General features: G+C 42.9%; 1 protein-coding gene and 1 long non-coding RNA gene across 3 annotated transcripts; one reads left to right on the top strand and one right to left on the bottom strand.

Moving 5' to 3' along the window:
- Positions 1-16,659: 16,659 nt before the first annotated feature.
- LOC127051382 (uncharacterized) lies at positions 16,660-21,380 on the bottom strand. 2 transcript variants are annotated; one of them, XR_007774495.1, is made up of 3 exons: positions 21,189-21,380; positions 20,122-20,265; positions 16,660-17,196 (listed from the first exon to the last, which is right to left on the bottom strand). It is a non-coding gene; the product is annotated as an uncharacterized LOC127051382 (long non-coding RNA). The 2 variants fall into 2 exon arrangements; XR_007774496.1 differs by lacking the exon at positions 21,189-21,380 and adding an exon at positions 20,774-21,176.
- Positions 21,381-21,515: 135 nt separating this feature from the next.
- On the top strand, positions 21,516-26,613 carry ZFP36L1 (ZFP36 ring finger protein like 1). Its single transcript, XM_050953599.1, has 2 exons — positions 21,516-21,721; positions 24,076-26,613. Exons 1-2 carry the CDS (start codon positions 21,665-21,667, stop codon positions 25,021-25,023), a joined length of 1,005 nt encoding a protein of 334 aa, XP_050809556.1. The 5' UTR covers positions 21,516-21,664; the 3' UTR covers positions 25,024-26,613.
- The last annotated feature ends 373 nt before the right edge of the window (positions 26,614-26,986 follow it).

The following is a 26,986-nucleotide window of genomic DNA, read 5'->3' as shown; positions in this document are numbered from 1 at the left end:
CCGTCTGTGGATGAATATAATTTAGATTACACTTGCTCTCCAAGGCAGTCTCTTCCACATTACTAATGGATCTATAAGATTTCCCTACTCTCCATTTTTCTCCAATTGCATCCTTACCCCTCGCCAGGGCCGGCTCTAGTTTTTTTGCAGCCCCAAGCAAAAAAAAATTTGGCTGCCCCCCACCCCCTCCCACGCTATTTTTTGGCTTTTACATGTTTGCACTTTGCAATTTTGTTTTGTTTTGACTGTTTAAAATTTAAAAAAATGAAAAGGGAGAATTTGTAGTTAGTGAAATAAAACTATTTCCTACAGTGTAATTTTAACATTTAATTTTAACAAAATCATAATTACAAACAATTTGGGTTCAACTATACACTGTAATGAAAAACGTTAGTGTCTTCCAGTTTCTCATAAATTAAAAGAATGTATATGAACTGATTTTTTCTGGTTTTTATACTTGCGTAGTCTTTTAATAAGTCAGTGAAATCTAAATTTTTTGCAATGGTACTTTCAATTGAAATTAATATGAGTCCTGACAAACGATTTTGAGACATGGTGGACCTCAAATAATTTTTTAGTAATTTCAGTTTTGAGAAACTGCGCTCACCAGAAGCCACTGATACTGGTAATGTTAAAAGAATGCATAATGCTATAGCAGTGTTTGGAGTGAAAAAATCATTTCTTGCTATAAATTCTAATACTTTTAGAGGAGAAGTTTTAGGACTTATTAGCTCAGATAAAGCTATTAATTCATCATACAATTCTACTGAATCAATGTCATCAGCGTTATCAGTACTGAGCGCTAAATGTAGGTCTTGGCATGCTTCATGAGGTCTTCTTTGGAAAACTGTTCTTTAATATTTCCAATATCGTATAAAAATTCAAAAGTTTCACAATGATCATGCAACTGACAAAATCTTTCTTCAATGGAAGTTATAGCTACATCCAAAATACAATAGAAACATTCAACTTTAAACCTTTTGTTTGGATCGAGAATAGGATCATCATGAGCCTCATAACAAAACCATCTTGTTTTTTTCCAAGGATGAATGAATTGTTGAGGTGCAAACGTCAGTTCAAAATCAAGATCCTCTGCTACTGTTGTTGCTTCTTTGACAGTTTCTTCAAATCATTCATCTGAATGGTATTTTTTTAAATATTCCAGCCTTTTATTCAAAATCATCTTTTCCTCGGATATGTCTATGGTTATGTTCTGCATAACTTTGCGGGTCAAATTAATTTGATTTAGAATATTATGCCAAATAACTGTGCAACATGAAAATTGAAACTGCATCATTTTCTGAGCCAATGTTTCAGCTTCATGTCGAAATGAAGGATCATACGACAAGTCCTGGCTTATTTCGAATAGTGCATCATAAATCTCTCCTGATGAATATTGGAATGGTCTAACAGCGTCTATCCTGCTTTCCCATCTAGTTTGACTTAGAAGTTTAAGTGTGAGTTTTTGTTCAAGATGCTTCTTCAAGTCTGCCCAACGGTGTGTGGAAGCACTAAAAAAGTTGTAAATTGCTTGCACTGTGGTAAAATATGAAACGGCATCTTTAGATGATTTGGTGGCATCACTGACAACCAGATTGAGCGCATGCACATGGCAAGGAACGAAAAAAGCTTGATTGTTTAAATTCAGTATTTTTTGCTATACACCTGCATGTCATCCTCGCATGTTTGAGCTGTTATCGTACCCGTGGTCACACATATTTTCTAAAGGTATTCCATAGTGTTCCAGTTTCTGTAGAATTACCCCTATGAGGGCTTTCCCAGTAGTTTTGTTCACTGGTAAAAATTCTAGAAAGTATTCACAAATTTTCACTTCTGCATTTTCATCAGTTTTCACAAATCGTAAAACTATTGACCTTTGCTCGGTTTTGCTCAGATCTTGAGTACGATCAACTATAATTGAGTAATATTTGGCATGTTTCAAATTCAATAAAATTTCATTATGCACTCCATTAGAAATTAATTGTATTATCTCATTTTGTGTATTTTTACCCAAATAATGGGTGTGAATCTCTCCATCTTTCACTCTTCATACATGCTCAGCCATAACATTATCAAATTTTGCAAATAACTCAACCAGTTTTAAGAAATTTCCATTGTTATTCTCATATAAAATATCTGACGATCCACAGAATGCGAGGCACTGTTCGGCTAGAAAATTAATGATTGCCAGTAAATGTTCCAACACAGCTTGCCAACGTAGAATTTCTGAATTTAGTTGATGTTTCAGTACCGCATTGATTGTTGTACCGGAACGTAATCTGTTTGCTAGCTCAATCCAATTTGTCAATGAGCGTAAATGATTTTTTGATGTTTCATGTTCTTTCAAATGCCGATGCAAATTTTGCCAGTCATTAAAACCTGCAGTTGCCAGAAGAATGTCTGAGTTACCGAACAGTTTGCAGCAAAAACAAAACACTACATCTTTGGTCTGTGAATACACTAACCACGATCTATTAATTTGTTCCCCATTTTTCATTTTTTTCTTCATACTTGGACAGCATAAATCGACTATTTGACTAATTAAATGGATAGTCAAATGTAAGATCTAATTTTGAAGGACCTTTTTTCACAATAATCATTTGCATTGCATCACTAATTTTTGTCGGCTATGTACTTGGATCCAATCCTATATCAGTCTCTCCACCTTCCAATAATTGTTCTTCAGTTTTAGGTTTGGATAACAGTTCTTAGTTTCTGGACTCTTCAGCTGAAGAAATAAATCTTTGGATGGATAGTGATTGTTCATCTTTATCAGTTAGCAAAGATAATCTTTGGTCAGATTGTTGTTTCATCTTTGTCAGTTGATAAAGATAATCTTTGGTTCGATTGGTCTTCATCAGTTGATGAATAATCACCTTCAATGCTTCGCTTAGAGGTTTCTCCTTGATTGTTGACTTTTTAAAAATACTTTTTTGAAGTACGAGATAGTTTTTCTATTTCTTTTTGCTGTTTCTCTCTTGTTGCCAGTAGGCAGCACCAGAAGGTCATTTTCATTTTTGTCCCGGCATTTTAGCCCTATAACCACTGGCGCCAATGCGAAACAGAAATTAGTGGGAATGGCGCCGATAGGGCAGCACAGTACACACATGTAATCGTGATTTGAGTGACTGTGTTACAATCTGAAACGATATTTTTCACGTCATGCTCCTATCGCACTGCTGTACTTGCTGTAGGTAAGGCGCTAGTCATTGGGGCGAGAGAGCTCCCCATGAGCTCGGAAACACACTAGACCCAGCCCTGCTGGCATTTTCCCAGCACTGAGGCCACCCAGCTTGGAGCCCGAGGGGCATGCAATGGAGAGAGCTCTGGGGCTGGAGGAGCCAAGGAAGAGGTGCTGGACAGATGCTGCCCCTCTCTGCCAGGTTGCTCACCCCCTGCAGTGGGGGAGGCAGAAGGAGACTCCAGGCACCGGCGCACTGTGCGGGGCAGGGGAGGGACGCGGCAGCCTCTGGGGCTCCAGCAGGCAGAAGCTCCCCAGGGGTTCCAGGGACCCTCCTGCCTGGCCTGACTCTTATCTTGCTGCAAATCTGGCCCAGTCTCCTGTCACCGCTGCTCCTGCGGCCAGGGGTTGGGGCTGCTGCTGGATCCTGGCCGCGCTCGTTCTCGGTCTTCGCCTTGGCCCCGGCATGCATTCGTCTCAGCCTAGGCTGCCTCTCTGCTCCCCTCTCCCCTCCCCTGGCAGGAGGCGGCACAGAGGGGAGGTGGGAACAAGCCGTGGAGGAGCTGCCAGCCCGGGTGCTATGTTCTGCCCGTCTTCTGCAGCCGGGGCAGGGCCGCACTACCAGATCCTGCCGGGGGGGTGTGACCGCTGCCTGCGGGAGAGTGGCGGGGACACGCTCCCCACTTAGCCAGCTCCCTGCCCTGCCGGCAGAACAACAGGCTGGTTACCGCCCCCGGAGCGGTCAGGATCCAGCCCAGGACACTGCCTCAGGTTTGAGCTGGGGCCCCAGCATTATGCCACCCCTGATATTTTGCCGCCCCAAGCACCTGCTTGTTTTGCTGGTGCCTAGAGCTGCACCTGCCCCTCGCCCTCTCCCCCATCTCCACCCCAAAGCACACTCTGCAGCTGAGAAGGTGTGGATGGGCACTCTGTGAAACAGTCAATACGGCTCTTGAATTGTCTGTACGCTGTGGCTGTGTACTGAGGGACTCGCATTGCAAGTATCATGCGTTCCTCAGGCCTTCAAATGCACTCTGAGGGCCTGATCGATCCTGCACTCCTTTAAATCAGTGGGAGTTTTGCCATTGCTTTCAATGGCTGCAGAATCAGGCCCTAAGGGCCTGATGCAAAGCTGACTGAAATCTATGGTATTCTTTCCACTGATTTCATTGTAGGCTTTGGTTCAGGGGCCCTACATCTTTGACTATTAGTGGTAAATATGCCCAGTAGCCTGTGATGGGACACTAGATAGGGTGGGGTCTGAGTTACTACAGAGAATTCTTTCCTGGGTGCTGGCTGGTGAGTCTTGCCCACATATTCAGGGTTTAGCTGATCGCCATATTTGGGGTCGGGAAGGAATTTTCCTCCAGGGCAGATTGGCAGAGGCCCTGGGGATATTTTCACCTTCCTCTGCAGCATGGGGCATGGGTCACTTGCTGGAGGATTCTCTGCACCTTGAAGTCTTCAAACCACAAGTGGAGGACTTCAGCAGCTCAGACATAGGTCAGGGGTTTGTTATAGGAGTGAATGGGTGAGATTTTGTGGCCTGCGTTGCGCAGGAGGTCAGACTAGAAGATCATAATGGTCCCTTCGGACCTTAAAGTCTATGAGATGTAGCCACCCTACAAATCAACCCAGTGAACGGCTCCAGATCTGCAAAGATTAACATTTAAGAGCATAACAGACCTTAATGGGACCTTTATAAAAAAAAAAAGTTGTATAGAAAGTTACTTATTGAGACGTGTTATGAACCTCGTTACAGTGGCATCCTGTTAGTGCATGAGAACCACACAATGAGACTGGCTGGACTCACAGACTGAATCTGACTAATCTGACTAGCCTACAATGAGTTCAAGATGACTGAAATCATGAACAATGTAAACAGCATGAAAATCAAATTAGGTGGATACAAGTGTTTTTAATGTTTTAGCTCTATACTCGGGTGGGATGACGATAATACAAATAAAAGGCTAAAAAACATATGACCTAAATGTTCAGCAGTGCCAGTGACTAGTAATTTTAACAATCAATTATTGGGTGTTTAACTTGAGTCTCCTTAACAAGTCCTGATTTTTAGAAAGTGATAGGTACCTAAAATCACTAGGCCCTTTTGAAAATGTAGGCCACAATTTTTCAGTTTGACGGTGTTCTTTGGAGCAAATTCCATAGGATACAGAAACATCTTCCATAACTTCATGAATCTACATTTCTGATCTCAGTTATTTGCATCAGGGTTATGTAGGAGAGAAGTCAATTTAGGTCTAAAATGGGGGCAATAGAAAGGTAGAGGGGAAAAACATGAGAGGAGCAGGTTTTTTAGGTGGCCAGCTACAGCTCAGTTGAACCAAATTGTGTCTTGATCCAAGTTGGCATGGCTTATGGGTGCAGCATTACTGATTTCCAGGATTCTGTCCAGCATCCTGCAAGGTGCTGAGAGAGTCCTGCATTTATTTAGGCATAGTGACATCATGAAACCATAACAATGTCTCATGACATGATGACACTGTCATCTTGCATTAGCACAACATTGTGCTATCAGGCTGTTAACACTGATATATCATTACATGATTATTGCTCCACAGGACAAGCAGGCAGCTATCATACGGGGTTGGCATCACTTTCATAGAACGTTCTGGGAGAGAATGTGGACTAATGGTCAGAGCAGGAGATTGGGAGCCAAGAATCTAGATTCTGTTCCCGGCTCTGCCACTTACATGCTGTGTAACCTTGGGCAGTCACTTAGTCTGTCTGTATCTCAGGTTTTCCATCTGTAAAATGGGGATAATAATATTAACCTACCTTACAGAGCGGTTTGCGAGGCTTAATTAATGTTTACAAAGCACTTTGAGCAGGCTGAGTGGGAGGACTTCAGTACAGAATTCTGTTCTACTAAAAAGAATCCATAAGGTAGTCTCATCAACTTCAGTGGGGCCAGGATTTCACCCATAGTCTTTAATGTCATTTCACTGTGCAGACTCCACCAAATTCCTCAGCTAGATATATTCCTGAAAATACTTACTTCAAAGTTGATAGTTGTAAATGAAAGTACTTGAGAAAATTCCTCAGGAGAGAAACAGAGAAGACTTAAGACTATATTACCTGATAAACTGATGCACTCCCTATTAAAGGGAAAGCAAATTCTCTTTTTTCTTTTTAAGAGAAGAAGAATAAATGAGCTGTGACTAAACAATTTAAACATGGCACTGAGAGCTTGGGTTTCACATCCTCAATGGGAAACAGAACAGAGAAGTGAATCCCCTTGAAATAAAAGTGAAGTTAATAATTGGATGGCTTTAGCTGCTTGCCACATCCTGTGTATGCTGATCATTCTGTTTATAGCAACAGGAGTCTGTCTAGAATCTTCTTTACCAATTTAACTCTTTACTAAGCCACATACTACTAACACCAAGAAAAAAGCCATCCTGCCCCACTCTTCCAGGACCACAATATTTTAAATAATGGTCTCTTTCCCACATACACACACCCCCTTGCATAGTCTCTCTCGCACACGCACATACACACCACTCCTTGCATAATCTAGCACTCACACTCTCATACATACACATAGACACCCATCCACACAATGCAAACACTTTGGTATAAGCCAACCAGAGAGAAAGTAAGAGTTCCACAAATGGAAATTGACTATAATTTTATAGAGTTGAAGCGTGTGAGTTGGGTATAACCTCATTACTTTTCCATAGTGTTATTATCTAAGCAGAGTTTCTCCCTGTGACTGGCCTGGGGGTCGGAGAGTTTGGCTGCAGCTTGATTTGGTATATTAAAAGTATTTTCATTGACCAGAACAGCTCTTTTTACTGGCTTAATTTCTTTTTGCTTTTCAACTTCTGATGCCTTGCTGGTTTATTATAATAATTATTATTATTGTATTTTGAGTATGACACCCTAGGTGACCATAGCACTTTTTTCCATTAGTAAAAGGTTTACTCATCTTAATAGTTTTCACGCAGGAAGGCTCAGCCATCCATCCATCCTTCATAATGAATTTCTATTCTTCAACCATTTGATCGGCACTGATAACTAGGCAGTGTTATTTTGGAAACAGCTGCAACAAGACACATTTATCACTGCTGCTGGGTAAAAATTTTTGACAAACTTTTTTTGTCAAAATATGCAGATTCAAGTCAACTGAAACATTTTGTGAATTTGTGCTGATTTTAGCAAATTGTTTTGGTTTAAAAAAAGGATTTTTTGGGGAAATGTCAAAATGAACTGTTTTGACATTTCCAAAACTAAATGTTTTGATTTGTTGGGCTAGATTCACAAGGGGATTTAGGTACCATTCACAAAACTGAAACAGAAGAGGAGAAGGTGGTCGGGACGCCCCTTCTAATACCAATTACCCCATTGGTTAGGACACTTGCCTGGGATGTCTGAGACCCTGTAGGAATGCCTGTTCCAATGAATATTGAATTATTTATACAAAATGGAGCAACTTCAACAGGAGAGACCCCAGAAAAACCAATAGCAGGGTAGATGAACTTGGATCTCCCACCTCCCAGGTGACTGTCCTAACCAATGGGCTATTGGCATGAAGGGGGCAGCCCCACCTTTTCATTCTCCTTGGTTCTGTGAATCCAACCCATACTTTCCTTTTATCAAAAAAAAAAAAAGCTAAAAATGCCCAAAATTGAAACAAAACATTTTGTTTAACACTAAAGGATTTTTTTCCCAACTTTTCGATTTAGGGTTCACCCAAATTGAGTTTCCGTCACACACACGTACCCCAAAACTGCCAGCAAACCGAGAATCAATTAGTCAGCCAGCATGCCACTATTCATCACCACCACACCTGGAGTTTGTGTTTGCTTAAGCCATCAAGGGCACTAAAGATCAATGAGATGTTCATCTTTGCCCCACAGTTCATGATATCTCTGAATTTGTAAAGAGCAGCATGCTTCCTCCATTCTGATCACTGCTGTATGATCATCTAACCGCTGCTCGAGTTCCAACACTATCTAGCGATTGCAAGTTTGGTGACAGTCAGCAGGCACGCTGTCTTAGTAAAAGGAACTTTACGTGACTGTGTGAATTTAAGGGCTGGATCTACAGACCAGAAGATAGAACTGCTCTATCCGAAATAGCATGAATGGCTTAAAAATCAAGCAATTTTAAAATATAATAAATTTGGATTCTTTCTATATTGGCCTTTTGGTTTGTGCATCTCCAGGGGTTACATTTTCAAGCTTTGCTCTGCAACCAGAACAGCTAAAAACATTTTTTTTAATGAAAACCGAGAGACTCACATAATCACATGACTCCCAGGGCTGGGTCTTTAAGAAAAACAGCAAGTATTGTGACACACACATTAAAAATGTGAGAGCTGGCTTTCCTTCCCATGCAGCAGCAGCAATAACTGCTTTCACCAGGCAGCCTCAAAATATAAATTATATTTATGCAACATCTTTCATCCCAACTTTACAAAGCAGAGACATAGTACAGAGGAAATACCCTACCAATGAAATGCAGCTCACAGACAGATGCAGCACAGCAGTTGCTTAGTGGCATCCCATAAAACTACACAACCGATTAGGACAGCAAGTGGAGAATGCTGTGTCCAGCTGAAAGTACTGTGACTGTTTAGGTAGCAGGTAGTAATGCCCTAAGTTGGAATTTAGCTGGACTCCAGGGCTAACATTTCTACTCTTGTGAAAAGTATGAATAGATTTTTAAATGGCAAGTGGTCAGAGCCTCAGTTTTATTTCCCATCCAAAAGACTGTCCCTCCAGCAGCACTGCACCCCTGGCACGCTGCTAAGCCTCGTCTCAGTATCGATTAAGAGAGAGGAATGTCATCTACGGAATCACCAGCACCACTGCAACACTGGATTTTCTTTGTAGGGGGGTGAGCTCTCCCATCTTAGTACTGAAAAGTTCAGCCTGGCTTATCTTGTAAGGTTTGTGTGAAGTAGAGTCAACTTCAAAGACTGTAACATCACCTAATAATCAACTACTAAGAAGGAAGGACTATCCTTGCAAAAGTTTTTCCCCTCCTCCCACTTATCCTGCCTTTGCTTTGACCTGCTTATCAGTTATATACCACAAATATTTCAGTTTCTAATTAATTAATCTGTTAGCTCATCGAATTCACATGACTTGGCTTTATTACATAGGACTGTAACATGCTGATCAATAGTCTCACCTGGCAGCCAGCTTGTAGAAAAATGTGTTTTTCCCAAGTGACTTTCTTGTGTGGATCAAATTATGCTTGAAACTTTTGAATGCTATTATCTAGCAATTTGCAACCTCCCTCATGCTCCCACTGGAATGTATGGTAGCTGTCCAGTGTCTCTGGGCCTACCTTGTGTTGCAGTGTGGAGGACTTCACCCTCTCAAATTTTTCTGCAATGTCACTTGCTTCCAGGAAAATGTAGAAGCTCTACAACCACCTCCTCCATTTCCCAGCCAGGCTCCCTTTTGGAATAAAGGATTCAGGTAGACTAATTTGCTCCATTTGAGGTCTTAGTATCTGTTGCTTACCGGAGCTAGAGGTATACCAGCCACAAGGTCTGATGTGTGCTGCAGTGTATTAATTTATCACAGATACCAGTCCTCATGGCGGAGTTCGGTTTGTTTTCCCCGTAAAGCACATTCACCAGCTCAACCTAGTATCCACAAATTCAGCATTTCTATTTGGTGACTGTGCCTACCAGACATACACAAATATAGCGAAGTCTGGCAGCATTTAGATTATAGCAGACTAAATTACTTATATATTTATCTCTCTTTCTTATTACATGGTTCTTATCTTACAATATGCTGCAGTGCCTGTTGTTTCTCTGTAGTACTGTTCAGACTCTATGGAGTTCAGATACGATGTTAATGGGTACAGTATAAGTGCTGATGGTAGAGATCTGAGAGCACCGAGTTAGACACTGCTAGCACAGTAATTGTGTTAGGTGAATGTGGCAATTACTGTAATCCAATCAGTAAATCTCACATCACCTGAAACTATACTGAGAGACAGAATGTTAACCAGAACACCTGCTTTACTTTCCACTTTTTTTTCTTCAAAAAGTGCCTCTGAATCTTTGTCTTCCCCTTGGACAGTTTAAAGGTGGGTAATAAAAAGGAACATCCAGACAGCACTATTAGTTATATTTATTGTTTTAGATGCTTCTGTCATTGTGCTTCTCCCTTATACTAAGTAGTACTAGACTTGTATACTTCCCCTCACCATCCTAGTTATCTTTGACTTAAGCCTATGCGTCTCTGTTCTGTTGTGTTGTCTTTCTCTGGGCCTTCTCTGTTTCTGCTCTGTCCTTTCTGAGATGATGTGACATACAATCAGTGACTATGTACCACTAGTTTATACCGTGTTATAATATTTTTCATCTTGATCTTTAGCTCCTTCTTAATTCAGGCTTACTATCTTATCCCTTTTACTAACCACTCTTGTGTTTTGAGTAAACGGTTTCATTGCCCTGTTGACACGAAGAGACCTAGATCTTTCTCTTGAGATGTTAACCACTAATTTGGAGCATACAGGTGTATATGAGTGCTTTAGATGATTTCCTCCAAAATGTATTACCTTGCATTTACCTATGTTGAACTTTATCTAGCATCCTGGAGTCCAATCTCCTAGTTTTGTTAGGATTTTCTAGTGTCCCACAATCCTCACTAGCCTTGACTAACTTGCAGCTGCAATAAATAATTCAGCGTTTATCAGCAAATTTTGCTGCCGTGTTCCTTTCCCATTTCCATTATGTTAATATCATTCAGAATATTATTTTCATTGTCTTCCCCTGCATTAACCTCTTTCAATGTAGAAATAAACGGCCAGTTTTCCAGTTCTGTTCTTCCTCTTTCAGACACAGTTTTTAATCCATGACAAGACTTCCCCTGTCATCCTCTCATTACCAAGTTTCCTTATTAGACTCTCGGGAAGGTCTTTATCAAGAAGTCTTTTGAAACTGCATTTATTGTAGTCCCTGCTTTTTCTTGATCAGCTATTTTAGTAACTTGGAGAAGTCAACTGACTGGAGAGGCATGATTCAGCCTTACAAAAAGCTACAAAATCTTACTCATTTTGTTCAGCTGTTTTATGATTTTGCTCAGTTGTTTTTCTCAAAACAAAGGTCAGGGTTAGGAGGTCTATACATTCTGGTATCTGCATTGCTTCTTTTTGAAGATTGGCACCTTCCAGTCTTCATATCATATACAGTATCAGAGCTGGACATTTTGTAAGGCTACTCACCACGGGTTTCATCCTGCACCACTGGAGTCAATGGGAGTTTTGACTTTGGTTTCAGGGTGAGTGGGAGCAGGTTTGTATAGCATTTCCTCTTGAATATCTGCTATGATGGTGCCTCAACCATTTGCTTTAGGAGTCTAGTCTGCTGCTCAATTGCTCTTGAGTTTGAGGAAAAACTAATTTTTAATCCATGTTTTTTTTAATGTAGATTTACTAACTTCTTTATAATAGAAAGAGTGCTCTCTAGTCATTGGAGAGAAATGGGGTTCAGGACACCTGGGTTCTTTTCCTTGTTCAGAGAAGGCATGTAGAGTGCTAATTACACCAGGGGATTGAGACACAGGAACTGTGGACTCTATCTTTGGCTCTGCCCTGGACTTGCTGTGTGGTCATGAGCATGTTACTTAATCTGTTTGTGGCTCAGTTTCCCAATCTACCTATGAACTGTTATATAGGGATTTAAGAGATGATTGGTCAAAGCATTAAAGAAGTACCACTGATGATTAAACTTTAATGGCAGGTTTTTCAAAAGTGTTCAGTGTTGTCTTAGCTCTTCTCCCGTTGGAGTCAATGGCAATTTTACCATTGACTGCTGTGGGAGAAGAGTTAGGTCAATGTTGGATGGTCTGGAAGCTCTATTAGGGTATGTCTTCACTAGCAACGTTAAAGCGCTGCCGTGTAGTCGCGGCACCAACACTGGGAGAGAACCCACCCCCATGAGGGTAGTAGCCCCCAGCTCTGGGAGCACGGCTCCGAGCGCTGGTGCACTGTCTACACTGCCACTTCACAGCACTGAAACTTGCAGCACTCGGGGGAGTGTTTTTTCACCCTCCTGAGCAAGGAAGTTGCAGCACTGTGACATGGCAGTGTAGACAAGGCCTAAATATATAAGTTTACTATATCAAACGCCTCCCTGAAACCCAGAGTCTTTCCATTATATTCCCTCTACCTAATGAATCAGTAGTTATGTTGAAGAAAACTATTATTTCTTTGACATGACCTATATAAAACCACATTGTCGTGCACATAGTTGGTGTTATGCCAGGGTTCTGTGCCCTGTGTAATATTGTCTTGCATACGTAACCATTGTTTAAATCTCAGATCAAAACAAACCAAGCCATGTTGTTTGTCAGTTATTAGACATCTTTCTTCCAAATAGTCACACAGCCTTCATTACCATAACAATAATTATTATTACATAGTGCCTTATTATGTGCTTGAGAATAGTTAGCACATTTGCCTTTTCCCACACATTAGTAGCTTCTCCTGACTCTCATGACTCACTGGTGCTTATTTCTCAATGTCCCTCGAGTTCTTTTAAAATTCCCAGCTGCATTTCATCAAGGCTTGCAGATTAATACATTACTAATAGAATTTTTGGTTTGTACTGCAACAATGCCCAAAGGCCTTGGGCAGGATTGGGGCCTCATTGGGCTAGGTGATATGCAAACACATAGTAAGACATGGACCCTGCCCCCGAGGAGTTTAATAAATATTTAGTTTAGTCTAGTAATGTGATTTGGAGCCTTTCCAGGCTGACAGTTCAAATCCAGCCCCAGTGACTGAAATTTATTACCATCTGGTGGTTATTTATTGGCTTAAGTGAAATGGGTTGGGGATCTCAGGAACTGTATCATGATCAGTGGAACTGGAGTTAGAGGGCCTGTGTTCAGGGTGTGGGGGACCTTTATTGATGGGATACCAGTGGAACAGGGAATGCAGGGAGTTAGGCTGGAAGCAACCTAGCCACGCGGACAGAGCAGTTCACAGAGTTTCATGAAGTTTTATGTGTTCAACTTAATCTGCAGTCGTCGTCATTCTTTGGTAATGAAAACAAACAGGCTCCCAGTGGATGAGGTTCACATGACAAAACCATCACCACAATTGGCAATAATTGACATCCTTTGTGGTAAATCTTAACCTGGCCCAGTATTCCAGATGAGGGATTACCATTGGCTCTTTTGTTATCTGCCCCAGTTCTACTTCTGTGATACAAAGGGAAGGGAAAATCCCTGTATCTACCCAATGCTCAGAAGAGCTAGTGTAGCAAGTCCTCTTACAGTTCCTGATGAAGGAGGTGTGTCAGAAACATGGCTGGAGCATGGTGCACTCCAGTAATCCCCAAATGGCATAGATTAACACTTGCCATCCTGTGGAAAAAATATGTGATCATGTATTTTAAGACTACATCAAAATGCACAGGCATGAGGTTCATCAGAAGAGACCAGTCTTGAACCTGGCTCCCTGCCCACTGCACCTTCCCCCAGCCTAAAAGGCATTTTGATGGGATGAGCAGGAAAGCAAGCTGACTGGTTGGTGCAAACACCTCACTGAGGCTTAGAAGCATATGCGGTGCAGTGGGAATGTTCAGAAAACTATGGAACAAGTGCAGAATAAGTTCCATCATCGATACGCCATTTCCCCCCACCTTGCCCCAAGGGTTATAAATTGGAAAAATCTGGATGGATTTGCAAGCCGGTAGAAAAAGGCAGCACCCTGACCTCAGTGCTATATCCCTTTCAAGTAACAAGATCCCACCCCAAACCCTGGAGGCACTCAAGTTGTTTCAAACAAATAACAACAAAAAACCTAGACAAATATTTAACATTGGCAACAATTCATTAGCACATTCAACTTCCGGCAAAGACCAAGCATGGAAAATTGCACGGGTGAAAATTTGTCAGACACAATTGGAATTGCACCAATGTAATTGAGCAGATATTGGCACATAGTGACTGAATTGCTTTATATTCCTTCTGGATGAGAGGTTCTATACAAATCTAAATGATTTAGATTTGTATAGAACAACATCCATGGGTTTATAAATCTGGAGTGAGATTTTTGGAAAGAAGTCCGGAATTTGTGCTGTTTTCTGTGTACCGCACCTTTAAATTTCTGGCAGGCCCTCCATTTTGGAGAGTAGTTTCTGTTCAGATTTGCGGCAGATATTACTTGCTCTCTCATGGAGACTTTACTGTCATGCTTTTTTGGGTCGTTATATTTTCCATTGATCTAAAATAAAAGTCATGTATCTGAGAGTCTTTGACTGCCCTTCATGCACTGAACAAAACAAAGGTAGCTCTAATCACGCTAGGTTGAAGCTAAACTATTAAAAAGGCTTTTCCTTTTCTAAAGTGGCTGATATGCTCTGCACCACAGCCCAGATCCTCAACTTCAGCCAGTGAGCTCAGAGCAAAGCTAACGAAGTGGGGAGGGGGGTGCCAATTCGCAGACACAAACTACAGCAGCTTGAAAGTTGATGCTGGCTGCCAACAGCAAGGGTAGACTGTGGCTGGGAGTTCCTGGGGCATAGGGAAGCTGTGATAGCTGTGATAGCTGTGGTGGGGGATAGTGGTGTAGGAGTCACCATGCCAGCTCTGTGCCACTAGATTCCCCCTATGTGTGGGTGCTCTAACCCTGGCCAGCTAGGCTGGCTCTAAGGCCATAACTCACCAATGGTGCCACATCAATCTGCAGTGGAGAAATTGTTCCCACACCTTCATATGTTTGCACTGTTTCTTTTACTAAACTGGCCTACTTTCCATGTTGTTATGAATATTAAAAACATTTATATGGCCTAATTAACTTGCTAGCATTTCGCAAACAGTGATAAGACCTGCTCCCTCCCTTGAAGAGTATACACTCTAAGCTAGACAGAACAAACACAAGATAAGACACAGGACAATAGTACAAGCAATGGGGTGGGTGGTAGAAGGAATTGTTTTGAAAATGTAGGTTTTGAAGAGCTGAGAGGGTGGCTACGAGATGAGGTTACATGGCCTATTACAGATAAACAGCCTTATTCACTGCAGTTATGTACAGCAGTGCAAAGTGCATGTAAACTGCTACCAAATCAGAATGGTAAAGATTTCTACACCCACTTTGTACTCATGTAAACAGCTACAACAGGATGCAAGACAATGGTGAACCCGGCCTATAGGGGGCAGTATTGTAAAAGGCACAAAGCCAGAAAAAAATGAAGGCAAGTATGCTGAAAACAGTGGAAAAGTAGAAGAGATGGAAGGCCAAGATGACATCTGGAGCACATTTATTTTACACAGATGGGCAGTAGGGGCTCCAGACCCAGATTTTAACTCTTTTCTTTTTATCACCCACTGTTTTTCCATTGCTATACAGTTAGTGGCTGTTCTTCCCTCTCTCCAGCACGTTTGGATCCCTCTTCACAGCTACTTAACAGTGGCAATGTATTGGCCACAAGAAAATTAATCATAGAAAGCAAATGTAAGTATAGGCTCAGTGTCCTGTTATGTGGAAATACATTAATGGCATTAATATTTCCTGGAAATTATAACTTATGTCCTTTAAGTTTCCTTACTCGATAGCCTGCCAAAATGACACCTCTGCCTTTTCCAATGTGAATGCCACCAGTGCTAAGTTTGTCACAAGTTATTCAAATATTTTTGATCTTTTCTGCAGAGAGCAAATTCTGTCCTCACCTCCTGCCTCTCCCCCTTTCCCCCTGCCAAATGGGTTCAAGTATCTGAGCTACTAAGAAACTATGAGACACTCTTGTGACCAGCAAACTAAGATCCTAAAACCCAGAAATGATTAGCAAAGATGTCATGTAATTTATCTCATGCTGGATGTTCTTTATGTTATTTACAGGTGTAAAGTCAGGAGGATTAAGAGCTTTTAATATTTGCCTGGTACTGGATATTCCAACTCCTGCAAAAATAGTGCTGTTGGCGACTTGAGTTTCCTGCTACCGCAAAGTACACACACACACACACACACACACTCTCTCTCTCTCTCTCTTTTATAAATGTTTACACACCCAAGCTGCCAGGAATCGCAATCCCATCACTTCCTACCACCTCCACGCACTTTCCTGTATCTTTGGGAGTTTGTTTTCTTACCAAGCAGCTGCAAATATACCTTTTTGCTTTTGACCAGAAGGCCAGGCAGTTCCCAAGGAGCCAGCAGTGCCCGGTTTCCAACTTGGGCCATTCATACCTCCCAATGGATACACAGAAGTGTTACATATAGGGAACACAAGACCAAAATAACAGATTTAAAAAAAAACCAAACACACCTTAAGGACGCATAAGGGGAGAGAACAGAAAGAGGCATGCCTAGACTCACCTATCCATGCACTCTCTTTGTAAAGGCTGCTGAAGAACTGGTACATGGATTGGGGAAAATGTGTAAAAAGACATTGGGGGTACATGAGACTAAAAGAAATCTACCTTTACCTATTCCCCAAACACACAAAAATAGCACTGTGACCCAGAAGATACTAATACTTCAGTGAACCAGCTGAAACAGATATAGGAACGTTACTCTGCCTGTTTAAACGCAGTGTACACTAAAGCATTATGACTGAGAAGCCACGTTCATTACACAGGAAACCCCTGTTTTCAAGGGCTTATAACCTTCTCAGCTAAGAACAGGTGCCTCTGGTAATTTTGGTATTTCTACAGAAAACCAGATCTCTCCATGGCTGTAAGAATTAGAAAATCACAGACTCTGCATGCTCCAAATCCTGAATCTTTATTTGGTTTAAACTTGGCCCTTAGGCTAACCACTCCTTATAGTCACTGGGAGTTAATCAGAGTAAGGACTAAGGATTTTCCCTCTGTCTTTTAACAATGTACTGAGGCATGCAATGCTTGCAGGTCCATCTGAGGCAAGCATGTTGAAATAAAGTGTTCATTGGTTATGAGACCAGTTAGAGATCAGTTTAAATTTCCCCGTGCTACAGTCTTCACCCCCTGGCCAAAACAACATGACAGTACATGTCCAGTTCCAATTTTGCAAACTGTGGTTCTCTGCATTGAAATCTGAAAAAAAGTGCACAAAATTGGAAATTAACAGCCATTTGCAATATACGCTGCTCCCCTTGAAGACAATGATAAAACTCCCATTGATGTCATCACATCCCATGAAAAGATAAAGGTAATTCAGGGGCAAGGCCACCAGACCTGGTGGAGCCTTTGAGATGCCAACTTTAACTATTAGGGATTATTAGGAGATGTAGTGGAGGAGGTGGGGGAGTAATTATCCCACATCTGCCTAATGCGGGGTTTCTCATCCTTTCCTCCGACGCATCTTGTACTGACCACTATCAGACACAGGATACTAGACTACAGGGACCATAGGTCTGATACACTCTGGCAATTTCCATGTTCCTTTATGTGCATGTGGACTGGATAAGACTCATCTCCCACTCTTTTTAAAATCATGTCACTGGGGGAGCTTGGCCAATAAAGAGTGAGGGAGGCCTGGTCAACTGGTTGGCCTGTGCCTGAATCTGATGATTAAGGCTTATGTGATGGCACTCCAGATGCAGCACCTACAAAAGAGGCCTACAGATTGCCGCAGAAGAGGCTCAACAAATTTGGCAGACTTATTGCTGACCCCCAAGTCCATTTGCACGATCTAAGCTGCAGAGTAGGTGCACTACATTGAAGATCTACAGTGCGAACCCCAGAGAGCATGACATTACATTCAGATAAAGACACCCATGTGTTTACTCATGCGTGTGGTTTTTTTCTTCATTTTTAGAAACCAAAAGTCACAGTTAAACTCACTGCAAAAATGTGATTGTTATATTTGAGAATGGACATGTCTGATTTTTCAGCCCCCAGAGAGGTGTGCATAGGTGCACAACAAATTCCCATTGTGTGTGTGCATGTGGCGAGTCTGGCTTATATTTATCCAGGCACGTGCTCAAAGGAGGGATTTGCTTGCGCACAAATCCAGACATGCCTCATGGCTGAAAGTCAGGCTCTTACAGCCTAAATCCAGATTCCATCAAAATTCTCACTGGACATCAGTACAACCAGTACTTGACCCTAAATGCACAGAAGTTTTAAAACAGAAAGCTACAGTTCCCATAATAAGTATAATATGTATATCCTATTGCATACATTTAATATAAGGCACAAAATATGTATACTACTACTAAATATAACATGTATACAATGTGGTGAGTTGATTGATATGGGGCATGTAACAGAGAGTCCAATCCTGCATTCCTTGTGCACCCAAAACTCACATTCAAATCCATGTGGGTTGGGTGTGCAAAGAATGCAGGATTGTACCCATTGTGGCACACCCTCCACTCTCGTCCTGAGCCATTTGAGTAATCGGAGTTGCTCTGTATAAAGTACAGGAGACCAGATTCAATGAAAAAGCCAGGCTCCAAGCAAGTCGGTCATGAAATAGTTATCTGTACTGGCTTCCTCATTTGGACTTGGTAACCCTTGGAAAGTCCCTGGAATGACGTTTCCAACCTAACAATTAAAAAGGGTTTAATTATACAGAGGCTCAGAGCTCTGGGAACAAGCACCATCCACAGAGCCAGTAAACAACTGCAGAAAATAACATGTTCAAGCTGCTCTCTCTGCTGGTTGTTTCTCAATTCTGGCAAAAAAACAAAACAAAAATGAATCTAGAAAGAGAAGGAAAATTAGCGGAACTAGTGTTCTATCCTTAAATAAAGAATAAAAAAAGAAATCTGGAAGGGACCGACTCTGTGGGTGTTTGTTCTCGATTTGTTATTTTGACTATTCTTCGATATCGAAGGAGGGGAAAGCTAGGAAGAAAAGTTTAAAGCCCAGTTTCTGAGACTGAAGCAAACAGAAGAGGAAGTGGGAACAGGGATCATTTGTTTTAAGTTTTAAATGTGCTTTTCGCTGGGTTTGCATTCTGGACTCCGCAGTTACGGTTTCAGTTCTCCTTGGAAGTCTTGGATACATGAGGAAGCAGAATAATCAGTACAATAGTGAGATGCATTTTAAGGAAGAGTTTATAGTTCAAGTCTCAGTCTGGATGGATTAGTAACAGGGGGCCAAATACCACAGTCCTTCCTCTGGCAACACTCTCACTCCCACTTACTTCAGTGAGAGTGTTACCTGAGTAAGGACTGCAGGTTTTGACCCAACAAGTTTCACATTTAAGGAGCCCCAGGTTAGACGCCTTGAAACATAAGCTTGTTACAAAGAAACTGCTCCCCCCCCCCCCGCCTTCCATCAATATCAGTATACATAATTCTTTGTGTACTAAAATCTGGAACTGATTATTTGCTAAGAAACTTTACTCCGCCCCGCGCCCTCCAGCTTTATTATTTCAAATAGTAAAAAGTGCCCTTTGGGGACTAGGGGAAGAGTGGAGGGCAAAGGCAGAAATTAACAAACACCACTTTAAGGACTAAACACATATTTTAATGATTTAAATTAATATGGATGTGAGTTATTTCCTTTAGCAGAGCCTGCCAGGTTTCAATAAAAATTGGAAAAAAAGCCGTAAGACTAAGGGGGTGGGAGATGTGAATCAACTTGAAGACAGTCAGCCTGCAAAAATGCAAAGACAGCAGCAATGTTAAAAATGGATTGAATCAATTTAAATCAAAGTAGACAAATCCAAGCCAGCCCAAACTGGAAATAACTTTTCATGGTTGTGAAATACAATGCACAGGTCAGCTGCAGCCCTTAAAGCTTAAACAAGTAAAGTCTAAAGTTTGTGTGCGCTCTGATGTTTTATTTTACATTGATTAAATAAGTTCCTGGTAGAATTTGTCAGGAGGAGAGTCAGACGGATTCATACTCTAATTTTGCCTTTCTAAAGAAACGTGCTTATAATTAGGTGACCTAATTATATTGCAATGGAAAATGCACTTAAACACACACATTGTTTCATAACAGATCGAGGAGTTAAAAGTGTTGTGGAATAAACATCTGAGGGCTGGAGTGGGTGACACTTACTGTAAAAAGGACGAGGAGGTGATGAAGGACAAATGGAAATATGTAGGAAAGAAATTAAGAGTTTAATATTTCCACTTCAGTCTAGTCTTCCATTTCAGAACTTCAGAGGGGAAACTGATCAGCTTTTGCAAACGTGTTGCTTTCCTGATGCAAAGAGCAGATAAACAAGTTTACGGGTTGTTGTTTTTTAAAAAGTCAGTCTGTCATGTTTCAATCCATGTGCCCCGCTCCTTTGTCATCCCGCCAAAAGAAGAAAAAAAATTAATAGGAGTGAAATGAAACCTAGATGGACTGAAAAACCATCTGTTACATTCAAAGAAGGGAAGGGAGGGGAGCACAGAATGCAACGAGTACTCATGCAGAAAGCGCACCCCGTGCAAACACACAAAATAGTACTCCAGTTTTCGACCAAGCAAAGAGGGGAAATCGAGAGGGCCTTGTTTTTTGTCAGTGTCCCTTGTTAGGATTTGATCGCAGAGACCATCTTAAATAAAAATCTGCCAGTGTGTTGTTAAGCAGCTGGAAACTGGGTCCCTGCTTTACTGGGGAAGTAGATTTCCTTGGGGCGCGGGGAGACCTCCAACACATAAGCATGCAACTGGTGTCCAGCAGAGAGGAAAGAGCCTCACTCGAAAAAAGCAAACGTTACTACCTAGCTCACAGAATCAATATCCTGCAAACAAACACAAACAGCCTTTCCTCTTTAGTTTCACGGTAATTACAGCTGGGAGAAAGGAAGATGAGTCTCTGCAAAGATCAGCTTTGTTTTGCTCATCTACCACCCCGAACCCGACCACAGCTACGCAGCTACTCTTGCGCTCACACCCCGCCTGCCTTTACAAAAGGCTAAAGTTGCCGTTTCTTTCCTGCACATGAGAAGGAAAGCGGGGAAACTACCGGGGGGAGGGGGGGGTCTGAGCACTCGCAGAGCCTGCTGCAAAGACACAGCTCCCGCCCGGGGCGTTTTGCAAAAGTTCAGTGCAAGCTGAGCTGGGGGGTAAGGGGGGGCAGCCCAAAGTGGGTGCAGCAAATGATGTCACCACCCCTTGCATAATTCCAACACTCACAAAGGAGCGCGGGCCCTTCCCCCGCCTTCTAATCACAACCAAGTTGTACATGCACGTCGGGGAGGGGGTGGGGAGCTTTGAAAAACTTTCCTCCTCGTACCAGGAGCCCAGCGCAGACTCCGATCGGGCTTTGCCTCCCCTCCCCGCCCCCCTCCTTCCTCTTGAAAGTTTTCTAGGGCCCGACCGCGGGGTGAGTCAATCGCGCTGTCAATCATCTGCCTCCTCCTCCTCCCTCCCCGGCTGGCAATGGGCCGCGAGCTCCTCCCCGGGCCGGGCTGGGAGCTTGCAAACTTTATAAATTGAGTTTAGGCAAAGCGGCGGGGGAAAGCGAGCGGCCGGCCGGAGGCAGAGCGAGGCGTGGCGGCAGAGCAGAGGGGAAGGACTCGGAGCAGGGCGCTGGAGGCTGTGCCTTGCTTCCCACACTGCGATCCCTTGCGCCGGGTTAGTGCTGCTCTGCCGCCCTGCGATCGCCCACCATGTCCACGGCGCTGGTGTCTCCGACCATCTTCGACCTGAGCGAAGTTCTGTGCAAGGTAAAGGGGCTCGCCTGGGCTGCGTGGGGCTGATTGGCCCCCTCTGCCCGTGCGGCTTTAGGGGATGCAGCTTTTGTCGGTTCTTTCACTAAGTTCGGTGCCTGTTTGGACTTAACTGTGTCGCCAGCCCTCCCTGGCGCTCGCCTCGTGCAGCCAGGGGAGTTTGTGTTGCCTCGATCGTAAGTCAGTTGCTGCTTGCCGTAAAATTATTCTGGTCTTCTCCCTCATGAGCTGATTGTGGCTGGTTTTCCTGCCTTTCATTGCCCGTAGGAAGGACTAAGTGCAGCCGAGCAAACTTGTTACATGTTTTGAGTGCCTTTCCGGAGTTGCGTTTTTAGTTCTTTATTTATTTTTGTAAATAGTCTTCTGGAGGCCAATGAAGTTGTAAAGAGAACTCGTTAATGTGGCCAAACTGTTTGTGAGTTGTTCCCTTTTTTCACTGTCTCCTCTTTCTCCTCTTCTTCCCCCCCGCCAGACCTCCGAGGGAAAAATATTTCTAATGTGTTAATCGCAGGCATTTTGCGAAGATGTGTGTGTTTAACGAGTTCGGGTGTGAAATCCCAAGAATCCAAGTAGTTTTGTAAAACTTGTTGAGGACGTTTCCCTTCCCTCTGAGTTCAGTGCTTTTGAACTGAGATGATTCTAAAAGTTTTGGAAATGTAAAACTTCCTTTTTTTGTGTGCATATGCGTGTGTCAAAGCTACCTCTGGCTTCAGAGAGCTGTTTGACATGGGGGCGTTGGTAGAAGGAATCTTAACGTGTAAGTTAGAAAGCTTTTTCTTCCGAGTTGTTGCTCGGCCACTTTTAATTGCTTGAGTTTTAGGCTGCTGTAACACGCCTGGTCTTGTTGCTATGATTTTCCCAAGTTCTGCTTCTGCTCCTACAGCTGCAAATTTACTTTGGGTGCAAAACGATCTGGTGATGAGGTTCCTTTAATAACTTTTGCAGGCCAGTGTGCTGCACTCACAGCTGGTTCCATTCACTCAGTGCAGTTTTACTTTTCTTATTTTCCCTCCTCCCTTTCGGATCAGCTTTGTTCCCTCCCACCCCCTGTGGATTTGTCCTTTGTTAAGCGAAATTCTGTCTAAAGACACCTTTTTTCTCAATTTATAACAGAGCTGGTTTAAAAAGGGGAAACAAAAGCAGAGTTTTCTACCCTCAACAAACTGATAGTCAAGAAAGTACTTTTCCTCCTACTCCTTAGATTTTTCCATGTTTTGAAATTATCGGTGTAAAATGATTACAGATAGGCATTCTAGACTGACTCAGTTTTGCCTGTTTACTTAAGAGTTGACAATGAAGGTGCACTACTAAAACAGGGCTAGGAGTCTCATATTCAATGAATGTGAACAAGGGCTGTGCCTCCCTTTTAAAAACAAAACACACAAAAAATTAATCTGGACAGGTGAAGAGCTTTAAAAAAGCTCTGCTTTTCAAAGTAACTCTAGCAAATCTGTGTAACTTTTCTTGCCAAAAGAGCGCTTTTAATATTTAAAACGGAGTTTGCAGATGAAGTAACTGGTTCCTGATCCCTTCCAGACTTTCCTTGCAGCCCAAAGGCTAATGGCAAAGGAATCCTCTTGCGGTTAAGGGTGAAGACTGGCTTGGATCAGATGAAATGCTATTGCTGTGCTGGAGGAGCAAGAGAAATGGGATTAATTTAGATCAGCAATTAGTGCATTTCCAAAAAGTCCTATGCCCCCACCCATTTGTCTCACACATACGCCCTGTCCCTGAAGCAGGACTGTCCCAGATAATGCTTCTGTACTTTTCTGTAGTGCAGGAAATCTACAATCCTCAAAGGTGTCTACAATAGTCTCTGACACTAAAGGGGTTTGTGAACAGGGTGGAATAATTCAAGAGAGGAGAGATGACAGGAAGTACTGCCTCTTGGGTCTGGCAGGGGTCCTGAACCTGGGGGAGATGTGGCTGTGGGACTGCAGGTGGAGCAGGGCGAGCAGTTGCTTGCGGCAGGGGAGGACTGTGACTCTGGAAGGAAGAATAGTGGGTTTGGCTCTTGCAGGCAGCACTAGGTGTTGGTAGGTGGGGCATCCAAGTTATTGCCTTGGGCGGGGGAGGTTGTATGTATTTCAGGTTGACTGAGTAGGTGGGGCACCTGGTCATTGCCTGGGGAAATGGGTGCTGTGTTGTAACAGGATGATTTGCTGTCCTATGAGGTGGGATATTAGAAGCAAGGTTATTTTGCAGAGCGATGGGGCTGTTGAAGATAGAGGCTAGGTTTGATATGGTGGGGCTGGATGTGGTCACCTCATTGACTGATGAGTTGCATTGGGAATAGGCTGCAGGAGGGAGCTGGAGCAGGCTGGGTGACTCTCTTGTTTTTCTCTCCACAGAGTAACAAGATGTTGAACTACAGCCCTTCAGGTGTTGGAGGGTGTCTGTTGGATAGGAAGGCAGTGGGCACCCCAGCTGGCGGGGGTTTCCCTAGGAGGCACTCTGTCACCTTGCCCAACTCCAAGTTTCACCAGAACCAGCTCCTAAGCAGCCTCAAGGGGGAGCCGGCCCCTGTGCTGGGTCCCAGGGAAAGCCGTTTTCGGGACCGCTCCTTCTCTGAAGGTGGTGAGCGCCTGCTGCAGCAGAAGCAGCCCGGGGGACAAATCAACTCGAGCCGCTACAAGACAGAGCTGTGCCGCCCCTTCGAGGAGAACGGTGCCTGCAAATATGGTGACAAGTGCCAGTTTGCCCACGGCATCCATGAGCTGCGGAGCCTAACCCGCCACCCCAAGTACAAGACCGAGCTGTGTCGCACTTTCCACACCATCGGCTTCTGCCCTTATGGGCCTCGTTGTCACTTCATCCACAATGCCGAGGAGCGCCGTGCTGTGGCTGGGGGCCGGGACCCCACCATCGCCGACAGACCCCGCCTCCAGCACAGCTTCAGCTTTGCTGGCTTCCCCAGTGTCACTGCCAATGGGCTGCTGGACAGCCCCACCTCAGTCACCCCACCACCCATGCTGAGCGCTGATGACCTTCTGGGCTCGCCCACCTTGCCAGATTGTGCCAGCAACCCCTTCACCTTTTCCAGCCAGGAGCTGGCCACTCTCTTTGCCCCCAGCATAGGGGTGCAGGTGTCCAGTGGGGGTTCACCCACTGCTTTCCTCTTCAGGCCCATGTCTGAGTCCCCCAACATGTTTGACTCACCCCCCAGTCCTCAGGACTCCCTCTCTGATCAGGAAGGCTATCTGAGCAGCTCCAGCAGCCACAGCGGCTCAGATTCACCCATCCTGGATAACTCGAGACGTCTTCCCATCTTCAGCAGACTCTCCATCTCTGATGACTAAACTGGGGTTTCCTCTTGCCCTCCTCCCACCTTTATTACAATGTTAAGCTGAAACTCTTCCCCCCCCCCGCCATACCCCTAATCTAAGGGTTAGATGTTAACCTAAAGGCTGTCCACTTGCCTGTAGCTGACTCACTGGCTTAGACCTTAAGTGCCAAATTACAATAAAAAGCAATAACCGTTTACAAAATTAGTGCCTTTGAACATTTTCACTGTGACTGTATTACCTCTCTGGCTGCAGAGGGCACCAGCAGCCTCCTTAAAGCTCTGTGCACTTCCAGATGTGCAGGGAATATCCAGAATCAACTGCTCCCTCCACTGGCCACAATAATACATTGTTCCTTCTCCCCTCCCTTCCCATTGGCCAGTTTCTGCTAGACTTAATGGCATGTGGACAGCGGTTAACATCCAACCCTTTTCCCCTTTAAAGACTAATCTTGCCTGGGTCTGCTCAGGTCTGCAGGAAGAAAAAGCTGAGAATGGACAAAGATTGTAACATGAATGGGACTTGTGATTGGGGGAAAAAGCCAGATGGACTATGAAAGACTTGATTTTGGTGCTAAAAGTTCCCCATGTATACATGTGACATCTTTACAAACAATAAATACAACTAGAGGGGGTGGGCAAATGGAATTCATTCCACACACGCAAGTTCCGTGTATTCTGAGTTCCAGTAGACATAGCTTTAATGGTTTTGCTCTAGAGTACGTTAGATCTATCTTAGAGCACTCACGCCAAGCTTTTTATTATTTTTTTCTGGGTTTTTAATTTTGTATAACTTTTCAGAAATTGGAGAGCAAATTTTGCTTGTCACTGCACAACAATATAAAAAAAGCTTATTTAACTTATCAAAACGTATTTATTGCCGAAACCTATGCTTTTTGTTAATTTTGTTCATATTTATCGGGATGATGAATCCATAGAATATATTCTTTTATGTTTAAATTATGATCTTCCATATTAATCTTAAGATTGTGAAGTGTCTTTTTTCCTTTTTTCCCCCCACAGTTTAATATATTATACTACAATGACATTTTTGTAACTTTACACTTTTTTTGGTTATTTTATTTTAAAAAATGAAAAATTAATTTAAAAAAAATGCAAAAACTGTGTTTGGATTATTTATTTTAGAATTTCCTCCCTTTTTTGTGTTGGACTGCAAATTGAGTTAATGTGCTCCTTTGCCTTTTCTCTTCCTCCTCCTCTTCCTTCCCCTCCCCCCTAGGTCATACAACACCTGGGCTTTAGAATGTATGTGTATAAGCTCTGTTGTGAGACAGTATAGAAGGAAGACATTTTACTTCCTTTTTTTTTTTCGATAGCTTCTTAATGGAGACAAAAGCCTTTGGCTTAAAGTGCCTATTTGAAGACATTCCAAATGCAGTTTGTCTTTGCCTTTCTGTATTCCGAGTTTGGAGTTTTCCTTGTTGAGGTGAATGGGACTGGCACAAAGAAAATAATGAATGTAATTTTTTTCCCCCTGTTACTGTTCACTACATTGCTTTTTTTCTCTGTGAGTTTATTTAAAAGAATCTCTTTTGTAACGACTGTTTGCAGTTTAAATCAATAAACCCCAAGTTTTTTCAAGAAACTGACAGTGAAATTGGTTTTTCTTGCAAAAACGAGATGCTGTTTTTTTTTAAGATAGCCACTCAAATGTAGACTACTTCCTCCTCCCAGCCCACAGTCTGCACGGAGGGCTTTGATATACCATCTCTCCCTCTCTGAGATGAGAATATGCTGATCAATTTAAACAAGCATATGGGTGTGTTTCCTTGTAAGAAGACACATGCAGTGGCTTGTTCGATCAGGCTTTGTTGATCTTCATGTTTACACTGGGATCTTCCTCCTGTCTTAATATTCAAAGTCACTCAGGCTTTTCCCGCAAACTTCCTCTTCTGATATTTGTATCTGGATCTCCTGGACTGGCTTCCACTCCTGCTAGAAGAGATGGACCTTTATTG

The sequence above is a fragment of the Gopherus flavomarginatus genome, chromosome 5 (assembly GCF_025201925.1).
Source record: "Gopherus flavomarginatus isolate rGopFla2 chromosome 5, rGopFla2.mat.asm, whole genome shotgun sequence".
Classification (NCBI taxonomy): Eukaryota; Metazoa; Chordata; order Testudines; family Testudinidae; genus Gopherus; species Gopherus flavomarginatus.
Note: the sequence above shows the minus strand (reverse complement) of the source record. Positions and strands in the feature narration are given on the sequence as shown.

Excerpts from the sequence above, each read along its gene's own strand:
- ZFP36L1 (XM_050953599.1), top strand. The coding sequence starts at position 21,665 with ATGTCCACGGCGCTGGTGTCTCCGACCATCTTCGACCTGAGCGAAGTT. Across the intron at positions 21,722-24,075 it reads TGAGCGAAGTTCTGTGCAAG|AGTAACAAGATGTTGAACTA; the intron begins GTAAAGGGGCTC and ends TTCTCTCCACAG.